The following is a 12,316-nucleotide window of genomic DNA, read 5'->3' on the forward strand; positions in this document are numbered from 1 at the left end:
ATTCGCATGGGTTCATTTTGTTAAAGTAAAGTTCATAAGGCAAAATCCCGAAGGCAGGGCAACCTTATGGTATGTTTAGGAGGAACTTCGCTTTCTCTGTTTTCTTACCCATTATGTAGTGTTGTCCTCGATTCACACACTTCTCTGCCCAGCGAATACAGCGTTGTCCTGCTATGTACCGCTGCCACACACAAGATCCTGCGCCACCATCTTCTCTGACGTCATAGGTTGGACTTGATGGACTTGTCTTTGTTCAATCTCACCTACTGTGTAACTATCATTTGGGGGTCCAGCTGTCTCTTCTGGGTTCAGGCAGCAGGCCCCTGATGACCATACAGCTCTGTATCTCATCTCCTGCAGCCTTCTGGAATATGTGATGGGGATTTCCCAAGAGGCTGCAGTAGCAGGACACATCATCCTTGCCTAGGCGAGAATGGGAGCAGGGGGCCCCAGATTAAAAGAAAAAAAAGGTATGAAAGGCACTTGGAGGGGAGGGGGTTGCAGGGAAGAAAAGAGTACATTTAGAGCCAATGTCTGTCTTTAGATTTGTTTCTGAAAGTATGCGCAGAATATCCAAGATCCAGGCAACCAAATATTTTATAAACCATAAATAGATAAAATTCAGCATCAATTGTGAGTATTGGACAACACAGATTTAATTAAAGAGCAATACATGAGGTCTAGTGCTCTAAAATATTGGGCTAGACTGTGGCATGTCTGCCGTCTTTCGTACTGTCTAATTGAAAGAAAGCCGAACCTCTCGTCAGTAAGCAGAAGAAACTGGCACTCCCAAAGAAAGCACTTATATCCCTCTCCAGCAGTTGTATATGTTCTATTCATACATGTTTAATGTACACAAGAGAACAGCTCGAGACACCATCAGATGTTGTAGAGGCTTTGTTTACAAGCAAACAGAGAAGACCCAGCTGAGTGTAAAGCCAACAAGAACCTGGGTTTTCGAGGTCAAAGGCTACTGTGCAAAAAAGACACTACAGACCTACTACTGATACTCCTCTAATAGCAGAATATGAACTAAAACACAACAGCTCACGTCTACATACCGTTCCAATTTCTACCACTGTTTTTATTTATCATCTTTTTTATATATTACTCCAATGACTAAGAGGAAATCTCTCGAACAGAACCCTAGATAACCGTAAAACCTGACAGAGGTTCTAATATTCACCATTCTGTCCAAAGCAAAAAAAAATATGTTTTGGTTATAGTTCTACTTTAATGGAATGCAATGTTGACATCCTTTGAGACATCTGCTGAGGAAGTAAAAACTGAATGTGCTAGATGGTTTTTGTGTAATTTTGCTTTTGCCTGAAAGAGAAACTCAAGTCATCTTTTTGAATAAAAGCCAGCAGCTACACATACTGTAGCTGCTGACTTTTACAGTGTTTAATACCCAACATTTCACATTCCTGATCTGTGTATGTTGTACAGAGTACTGCCCCGTACACACAATCGGACATTCCGACAACAAAATCCATGGATTTTTTCCGACGGATGTTGGCTCAAACTTGTCTTGCATACACACGGTCACACAAATCTTGTCGGAAATTCTGAACGTCAAGAACGCGGTGACGTACAGCACGTATGACGAGCTGAGAAAAATGAAGTTCAATAGCCAGTGCGGCTCTTCTGCTTGATTCTGAGCATGCATGGAAGTTTGTGCGTCGGAATTGTGTACACACGATCAGAATTTACGACAACGGATTTTGTTGTCGGAAAATTTGAGATCCAGATCTCAAATTTTGTGTGACGGAAATTCTGATGGAAAATGACCGATGGAGGCTACACACGGTCGGAATTTCCGACAACAGACAACAAAACAACGAACATTTTCCGTCGGAAAATCCGACCGTGTGTATGGGGCATAATTGTGTTAAAATAAAAGTATCCTGTTCTCTTTGTATTGCTTCCTTTGCGTGAAATATCTGGTGATCCCGCCAATCCCCATGCTCTCCCATTTAAAACTGGCCACGCCAGGCACAGAAGCACATCCTTTCCAGCATGGTCCGTGTTCTGGCTGTGCTGGGTGCACAGCCTGCCTGTCCTCCGATGGCCAAGACCTGTGCTGACACACCCCCGGCACAGCTCTTCACTGGGAAGACCAGTGTATTTCTCTGCCTTCTGCTGAAACACCCTCTACAGTCTCCACTCATAAGAGACAATTGAACACCGCTCTAGGCAATTAACCCATAGTAATACCCATCCTGCTAATGAAGAACAGGTGCTGGCTCTGCACGTAGCAAAGGATTGAAGAGAAAGCTGGAAGGCTGCACTCCGTTATAACATTTTACCACTTCATTGAAGATGGTAAAATCCATACGCTTACAAAGACATCAAAGGCACAGGGGCAAAAAAGCTGATGCGTGTCACACCACTATCGGATGCTTAGTCATAGCTACCAGAAGGTGGGCTGACTGTCCATATATGTGGGGATCAAAAAAAATCAATCAAAAGGCTTTGTGTAACAAACCGCTCACATGGGCTCGTCAGCCCAAATTTCATATAGGAAACACCTGGTCGTCATGCAAGTGTATGGGATGTTCAATCTAAATTAGACAAGTAATCCCAATGCAGACACCCCAGTATTCCTATATAGCACAAAAATACAACTAAACAAAGACATTTAATAATACGTACAGTGGGGACGGAAAGTATTCAGACCCCCTTAAATTTTTCACTCTTTGTTATATTGCAGCCATTTGCTAAAATCATTTAAGTTCATTTTTTTCCTCATTAATGTACACACAGCACCCCATATTGACAGAAAAACGCATAATTTTGACATTTTTGCAGATTTATTAAAAAAAGAAAAACTGAAATATCACATGGTCCTAAGTATTCAGACCCTTTGCTCAGTATTTAGTAGAAGCACCCTTTTGATCTAATACAGCCATGAGTCTTTTTGGGAAAGATGCAACAAGTTTTTCACACATGGATTTGGGGATCCTCTGCCATTCCTCCTTGGAGACCCTCTCTAGCTCTGTCAGGTTGGATGGTAAACGTTGGTGGACAGCCATTTTTAGGTCTCTCCAGAGATGCTCAATTGGGTTTAAGTCAGGGCTCTGGCTGGGCCATTCAAGAACAGTCACAGAGTGTTGTGAAGCCACTCCTTCATTATTTTAGCTGTGTGCTTAGGGTCATTGACTTGTTGGAAGGTAAACCTTGGGCCCAGGCTGAGGTCCTCAGCACTCTGGAGAAGGTTTTCGTCCAGGATATCCCTGTACTTGGCCGCATTCATCTTTCCCTCGATTGCAACCAGTTGTCCTGTCCCTGCAGCTGAAAAACACCCCCATAGCATGATGCTGCAACCACCATGCTTCACTGTTGGGACTGTATTGGACAGGTGATGAGCAGTGCCTGGTTTTCTCCACACATACCGCTTAGAATTAAGGCCAAAAAGTTATATCTTGGTCTCATCAGATCAGAGAATCTTATTCCTCACCATCTTGGAGTCCTTCAGGTGTTTTTTTTTTTAGCAAACTCCATGCGGGCTTTCATGTGTCTTGCACTGAGGAGAGGCTTCCGTCGGGCCACTCTGCCATAAAGCCCCGACTGGTAGAGGGCTGCAGTGATGGTTGACTTTCTACAACTTTCTCCCATCTCCCGACTGCATCTCTGGAGCTCAGCCACAGTGATCTTTGGGTTCTGCTTTACCTCTCTCGTCAAGGCTCTTCTCCCCCGATAGCTCAGTTTGGCTGGACGGCCAGCTCTAGGAAGGGTTCTGGTCGCCCCAAACGTCTTCTATTTAAGGATTATGAAGGCCACTGTGCTCTTAGGAACCTTAAGTGCAGCAGAAATTTTTTTGCAACCTTGGCCAGATCTGTGCCTTGCCACAATTCTGTCTCTGAGCTCTTCAGGCAGTTCCTTTTGACCTCATGATTCTCATTTGCTCTGACATGCACTGTGAGCTGCAAGTTCTTATATAGACAGGTGTGTGGCTTTCCTAATCAAGTCCAATCAGTATAATCAAACACAGCTGGACTCAAATGAAGGTGTAGAACCATCTCAAGGATGATCAGAAGAAATGGACGGCACCTGAGTTAAATATATGAGTGTCACAGCAAAGGGTCTGAATACTTAGGATCCCCAAATCCAGATGTGAAAAACTTGTTGCATCTTTCCCAAAAAGACTCATGGCTGTATTAGATCAAAAGGGTGCTTCTACTAAATACTAAGCAAAGGGTCTGAATACTTAGGACCGTGTGATATTTCAGTTTTTCTTTTTTAATAAATCTGCAAAAATGTCAACAATTCTGTGTTTTCCTGTCAATATGGGGTGCTGTGTGTACATTAATGAGGAAAAAAAAATGAACTTAAATGATTTTAGCAAATGGCTGCAATATAACAAAGAGTGAAAAATTTAAGGGGGTCTGAATACTTTCCATCCCCACTGTACATGCATATGAAACCAAGACCAAAATCAGTGTATATATGTACATGTATTGATAAAAACATTACAATACGATGATCTTATTTTTGTATTTGTTCTACGTGACACAGGGTTACCGAAGAAAAATGCACAATCAACACTAATAAGTGATAATATAATAGTATAGTAAAAGACCATGTATTTCTGAATACTGACTACTCCGATGTTCCTGTGAACACAGGACCATAAATAAAACATCACAGTATAAATAAGAGAAAAGATTGAACTCAAATCTGCACAGGGATTGGTGTTTGTAAAAATAATATAAACAGGCTTTACAGTGGATTCTACCTCATTCAACTCTTGTTTTGTCATTTTAATATAATTAAAACCTAATTAATATCAATCAATATCCAATATGTTATTATTTTACCATAAATCAACTTATGATGGCAATAAATGGATGAACAATTTTATTATTGAATTTATCAATGTATTGTAAATAAAATCACTGGAATCAACAAGTTATAATTAATCTATGTATTATAGTACCACAATAAACTGGGCTGGCTATAAGATAGTAAATGAGAATTAGAATTAAAATGAAAACTTAAATTATAATAACTAAAAACAAAATTGATATTGTATTTTGGTTATTTTTGCCTCATTTATGTGCTTTCTGCTGTGGGGAGTCCCCATGCTGCATATTCAGGGACTTTTTACTTATAAATACCAATCCCCATCTAGGTTGTATTCAACTATTCCGCTTGTTTGTATTATATTGCAGTGTTTTCTTGTAGGCGTGTGTCCCCGTCTGATTCATTCAGGGAGTTTTTACAAACGCCAATCCTTGTGCAGATTTTGAGTTCAATCTTTTCTCTTATTTATACTGTGATGTTTTATTCATGGTCCTGTGTTCACAGGAACATCGGAGTATTGTAGTCAGAAACATATGATTTTTCACTATACTATTATATTATCACTTATTAGTGTTGTTTGTACATTTTTCTCCGGTAACCCTGTGTCACGTAGAACAAATACAAAAATAAGATCATCGTATTGTAATGTTTTTATCAATACATGTACATGTACATGTGAGTATACCCCTAAGTGAAAATGTCCAAATTGGGCCCAAAGGGTCAATATTTTGTGTGGCCACCATTATTCTTCAGCACTGCCTTAACCCTTTTGGGCATGGAGTTCACCAGAGATTCACAGGTTGCCACTGGAGTCCTCTTCCACTCCTCCATGATGACATCACAAAGCTGGTGGATATTGGAGATCTTGCACTCCTCCACCTTCCGTTTGAGGAGGACCCACAGATGCTCAATAGGGTTTAGGTCTGGAGACCTGCTTGGCCAGTCCATCACCTTTGCCCTCAGCTTCTTCAGCAAGGCAATAGTCATCTTGGAGGTGTGTTTGGGGTCGTTCAACCTCTGTAGCAATGCTGGCAGCACTCATACGTCTATTTCCCAAAGACAACCTCTGGATATGATGCTGAGCACGTGCACTCAACTTCTTTGGTCGACCATGGTGAGGCCTGTTCTGAGTGGAACCTGTCCTGTTAAACCGCTGTATGGTCTTGGTCACTGTGCTGCAGCTCAGTTTCAGGGTCTTGGCAATCTTCTTATAGCCTAGGCCATCTTTATGTAGAGCAACAATTTTTTTTTTCAGATCCTCAGAGAGTTCTTTGCCATGAGATGCCATGTTGAACTTCCAGTGACCAGTATGAGAGACTGAGAGCGATAACACTAAATTTAACATACCTGCTCCCCATTCACACCTGAGACCTTGTAACACTAATGAGTCAGATGACACCAGGGAGGGAAAATGGCTAATTGGGCCCAATTTGGACATTTTCACCTAGGGGTGTACTCACTTTTTTGCCAGCAGTTTAGACATTAATGGCTGTGTGTTGAGTTATTTTGAGGGGACAGCAAATTTACACTGTTATACAAGCTGTACACTCACTACTTTACATTGTAGCAAAGTGTCATTTCTTCAGTGTTGTCACATGAAAAGATGTAATATATTTTGAAAAATATTTACAAAAATGTGAGGGGTGTACTCATTTTTGTGAGACACTGTGTGTGTGTGTGTGTATATATATATACAGATTTTGGCCTTGGTTTCATATGCATTTACGTATTTTTAAATGTCTTTGTTGATTTGTATTTTTGTGCTATATAGGAATACTGGTGTGTCTGCATTGGGATTACTTGTCTAATTTAGATTGACCATCCCATACACTTGCATGACTCCCAGGTGTTTGCTATACATTTTGGAATTTGGGCTGACGTGCCCATGTGGGCGGTCCGTTACACAAAGCCTTTTGATTGATTGATTTTTTTGATCCCCATATATATGGACAGTCAGCCCACCTTCTGGTAGCTATGACTAAGCATCCCATAGTGGTGTGAAACACGGAATTTTTTTTTGTCCCTGTGCCTCTGATGTCTTTGTAACTGTATGGGTTTTACCGTCTTCAATAAAGATGTTATAATGAAGAGCTTTCTCTTCAATCCAGTCGCCACTCATACCTTTTTATGCAGCTAAGAACAAAGGTTATGTCACCCCTATTAAAAGAGATAAAAAAACTGATTTTTAATTTATATATATATATATATATATATATATATATATATATATATATATATATATATATATATATAAATAATGTGTGTGTGTGTGTGTGTGTATATATATATATATATATATATATATATATATATATATATATATATATACATACATACACAGTTGTGCTCATAAGTTTACATACCCTGGCAGAATTTATGATTTCTTGGCCATTTTTCAGAGAATATGATTGATAACACAAAAACTTTTCTTTCACTCATGGTTAGTGTTAGCTGAAGCCATTTATTATCAATCAACTGTGTTTACTCCTTTTAAATCATCACAACAGAAACTACCCAAATGACCCTGATCAAAAATGTACATACCCTGGTGATTTTGGCCTGATAACATGCACACAAGTTGACACAAAGGGGTTTGAATGGCTATTAAAGGTAACCATCCTCACCTGTGATCTGTTTCCTTGTAATTAGTGTGTGTGTATAAAAGGTCAATGCGTTTATGGACTCCTGACAGACTCTTGCATCTTTCATCCAGTGCTGCACTGATGTTTCTGGATTCTGAGTCATGGGGAAAGCAAAAGAATTGTTGAAGGATCTGCGGGAAAAGGTAATTGAACTGTATAAAACATGAAAGGGATATAAAAAGATATCCAAGGAATTGAGAATGCCAATCAGCAGTGCTCAAATTCTAATCAAGAACCAACCATGGTCAGGTAGACCAACTAAAATTTCAGCCACAACTGCCAGGAAAATAGTTCGGGATGCAAAGAAAAACCCACAAATAACTTCAGGTGAAATACAGGACTCTCTGAAAATGTGGTGTGGCTGTTTCAAGATGCACAATAAGGAGGCACTTGAAGAAAGATGGACTGCATGGTCGAGTCACCAGAAAAAAGCCATTACTATGCAAATGCCACAAAGTATCCCACTTACAATACGCCAAACAGCACAGAGACAAGCCTCAAACCTTCTGGCACAAAGTCATTTGGAGTGACGAGACCAAAACTTAGCTTTTTGGCCACAGCCATAAACACTACATTTGGAGAGGAGTCAACAAGGCCTATTAAGAAAGGTACACCATACCTACTGTGAAACACAGAGGTGGATCGCTGATGTTTTGGGGATGTGTAAGCTACAAAGGCACAGGAAATTTTGGTCAAAAAGATGAATGCATTATGTTATCAAAAAATACTGGAGGAACATTTGCATTCATCATCCAGGAACCTGCGCATAATAATGTACTTGGACATTCCAACCTGACAATGATCCAAAACACAAGGCCAAGTCGATCTGTCATTGGCTACAGTAGAATAAAGTGAAGGCTCTGGAGTGGCCATCTCAGTCTCCTGACCTCAATATCATTGAGCCACTCTGGGGAGATCTCAAACGTGCAGTCCATGTAAGACAACCCCATAATTTACAGGAACTGGAGGCTGTCATTGATGTTAAAGGGGGCAATACGTGGTATTAAGGACTGGGGTATGTAAACTTTTAATCAGGGTCATTTGGGTAGTTTCTGTTGCCGTTATGATTTAAAAACAGTAAACACAGTTGATTGATAATAAATGGCTTCAGCCAAACACTAACCATGAGTGAAAGAAAAGTTTTTGTGTTATCATTCATATTCTCTAAAAAATGGGCAAGAAATCATAAATTTTGCCAGGGTATGTAAACTTATAAGCACAATTATGTGTGTGTGTGTGTGTGTGTATATATATAATAAATTATATATTTATTTATGTGTGTGTGTGTATGTATATATATATATATATATATATATATATATATATATATATACTGGATGTGCTGTTTACAAGGGTTCATATGTACACACACTCACCAGCCCAGGAGAGTGCATCACTGTCTTCACCTAGGCCGGTTCTTTGTTGGTCTTCAGATCTGACGCCGCCATCTTGGCGGTGGGAGCCAGCTGTAGCATCATCCTGTTTCACAACCGGCTTTGCACATGTGCAAGATCTAGCTGTGCTGCCAGACTAGACCTGCAGCCTCCTGGGAGGTTGCGGTTGGGCAGTGGATGAGCCAAGCTTTCATAATTCTTGTCTAGGTGAGAATTGCAGATGTGGGCGTGGGAACCTGTCAGAAAAAGGTACCCCCTCAAAAACAAAAACCAACCAAATATGTTCGAGGAGGGAGTGCGGGTGGATTAGTAATACTTTGACTGCAAAGCAAAGATCCATTTTATTCAGGATACTCTCAATCTGATTACCAATTAGTCAGACTATTCTAATGATTAACTTTCTTTTCTCGGTATTGGAGTGTTGTGCAAGCAAGTTCTGGACCTGTACAGTTTTATGGCTGGAATGACCTTGCAGGACACCTACAGACTGTTTATGTAGACAATTGTGGAAATGTTTTTTTTTTTTTTTACAACAGATCACTAAACTTCATGGCACAAGTTCTTATGCTGTGCCCTCAGCCAACTACTAGTGGTTTATGTTGTGCCAGTCAGTTCAGGAAGTTTGTCTGTTCTTTTATTCATACAGTTTATAGAATCTTCATGTTCTCTTCCTGTTTGTTTTAATGCTGATTGTTAATGTATCCTCAGAGGTACCAAAGCACTTTCATCATATTCTTAGCATTCTAGAACTAATTTGAACTGGGTTAAGCAGAGGTACTTCTCTTTTTAAAATTAAAATTTGTGTTTAAAAATGCTTTTTAATCATATGGCAAGCAGTCTAATCATTTTCTCGTTTTATTTATTCTAGATGGGGGGAATGAAGAGCCACAGGACCGGAGGCAGCACAGTGTAGACTCCCGCCACGGACGGGCTTCACAAGGTGAGAGATGGCATATTCCAGTGATACCATCATTCTGTTATCTGTACAATCACTGCAAAATCACTATATGAATGCATGCTGATTCTTCATTTAAAGAGAACCTGTAATTTATTTGTAGACAACTGTGTGAAGGCAGAGAGCACCTGAGCTCAGTGATGAAAGCGATTTTGTAATTTGAAAGTGTCATTTTTAAGGCCCACTGTAATCCATTTTGTGTCCAGGCGGTTTGCCTCTTCTGGAAGTGTTAACAAATTAATCAGTGGAAGAAATATGATTGGTAGATTACATTTCTAGCAACTACCAAAGGCTACCCCTAAACGTTCTGATCTTTGCTTGAACATAGAGCTTCATGATTAATCGTTAAGAATCGTTATCGCAAATTTTTCCCCCTTGCGATCTTGAAAAAGTATTTCCCGATTCTTTCTATGTAGAGAATTCTCTCCGCTCTGCTGAAGCCGACAGCAGTCAAATGAAAGGAAAAAAAAACTGGGCAGTCTGTCAAGAATCACAGCATTCTTTAGCAGTGGAACTTAAAGAGGAGTTCCACCCAGGGGGGCCGTCAAAAAAAAAAAAAATTAATTAAAAGTCAGCAGCTACAAATACTGCAGCTGCTGACCTTTAATTGGACACTTACCTGTCCCTGGGTCCAGCGATGCGGGGGATCGAAGCCCCGCTCGTCCCCCCCCCCCCTCCGCTCGTCGGCGCCGGCATTTCAACTGTGGGCGCTGGGCTGTGGCTTCACAGCCTGGCACCCACTGCGCATGCGCGAGCGGCGCCGCGCGCCGTGATTGGCCACTCAATCACCTGGGACCTGTAATGGGCCCCAGATGATTGGCCGCTCAATCACCTGGGACCTGTAATGGGTCCCAGATGATTGACAGGAGGGAGGGAGCAGAGCGGAGCCCTTCCTGTGCCGAGGGGGAAGTGATGTCACCAGCCCAGGCAAAGGAAGGGGCAGACTACGAGGGACCAGCTAGCAACAGGCATTTAGAGGTAAGTAAAAAAAAAAAAATATCCAAATGTTTTTTGTTTTTTGTTTTTTTAGAATTTTTGAGGTATGTTTGTTTTTTTGGGTGGAACCCCACTTTAAGTATAAACATTGTAAAAATTTGTCCTTTAGATCAAAGGAATACACTGGTGTGAAAATGAGGGAAGTTTAACCACTTAAAGAAGAAGTAAACCCTGGTGGGTTTTACTTCCACTTTATTTCCCTGCAAAGGTAAAGCATAATGGGCTACTATGCCTCGCATAGTAGCATCGTGAACTCCTGCTCTGTGACTGGCCGGAGTCGCGTGACGTCACTCCCGCGCGCCGCCAGTCACGGCATGATCCCTATTAGAAACAACACAATGTGCCCTTTCTAAAGGGCAGATAAAACGTATGTCAAGGGAGCTTAGAATGTCAGGACCAGGCAGTTAATGTCTTTGTTGGATGGATGAAGTGGTCTTCAAACACTTAGGGCTGCACTCAAAGAGGGAAGCAATCTCTAATAGAAAACAAATGAAAGAAAAAAGGCGCCTCTAAGTGCAGAATTAAAACTTTTAATATCCCTAAACAAGATTAAAAACACTTACAGAATCAAGGATAAGAAGAGGCATAACATGGATGTATGAAGCAGGTGATCCGGCATCAGGAGGTCCCAGTGTATGTCCCATAGACTATGACACATAGTGTCCTATGTTATGCCTCTTCTTATACAACCTTCTTGTACAACCACTTTAAACACTAAACCTGTTTCTGTCATTTGTTGGTTTCAAGTTCTTTTTTTTTTTTTTTTGCTAGAAAATTACTTAGAACCCCAAACATTCTATATATATTTTTAAGTAGAGACCCTAGAGAAAAAAAATGGTGTTTGTTGCAATATTTTATGTCATACTGTATTTGTGCAGCAGTCATTCAAATGCAATTTTTTGGGGAAAAATTACACTTTAATGAATTAAAAAAACTAACCAGTAAAGTTAGCCCAATTTTTTTTGTATAATGTGAAAGTTTTTTACGCCGCGAGAATCGTGATCTTTTTATTCTAAGCAAAAAATCGTGATTTTCATTTTGGCCAGAATCGTGCAGCTCTACTTGAACACCACGTCGGGTCATTGGATCAGGCAGTTAATTGATTGGGGTAATGGTTTCCCAATAAATCCCTGAAATACTGTATGGCACCATATTAGTTATGTTCAAGGCACAGCAAAATGTGAAGGAGTATTGATACCAGCATTCATGGTTTTAGGCTTCTTGCATACTGCAGCTTGAAAAAGCTCAGTACAGCATTTTTCTTTTCTACTGAGCTAAAATGTAGCCCATTATTTACAATGTGCTTGTGCACACAGGTGTGTAAACAAGCGCCGAGTATTCCTCAGTGAAAGAAGTAGAAAAATCTGCGTTCCCGGTCAGTATTTTGCACTGGTGCATGCAAATACGCGCATATAAGTGTAAATATGAGTGATTTTTCCCTAGAAAGGTATTGTGTGCGCAGATGCGTGCAAATTCACGCAAAACAAACACCTGAAATTACGTACAAAAAATAAGAAGCTCAA

General features: G+C 40.4%; 1 protein-coding gene across 1 annotated transcript in view; it reads left to right on the forward strand.

Moving 5' to 3' along the window:
• TANC2 (tetratricopeptide repeat, ankyrin repeat and coiled-coil containing 2) overlaps positions 1-12,316 on the forward strand; it is a 710,755-nt gene that overhangs the window by 471,224 nt on the left and 227,215 nt on the right. Inside the window, 1 exon segment of the mRNA XM_073607675.1 lies at positions 9,711-9,782. Within this exon segment, the coding sequence (XP_073463776.1) occupies positions 9,711-9,782 (72 nt within the window).

This window comes from Aquarana catesbeiana, linkage group LG12, assembly GCF_042186555.1.
Source record: "Aquarana catesbeiana isolate 2022-GZ linkage group LG12, ASM4218655v1, whole genome shotgun sequence".
NCBI lineage: Eukaryota > Metazoa > Chordata > Amphibia > Anura > Ranidae > Aquarana > Aquarana catesbeiana.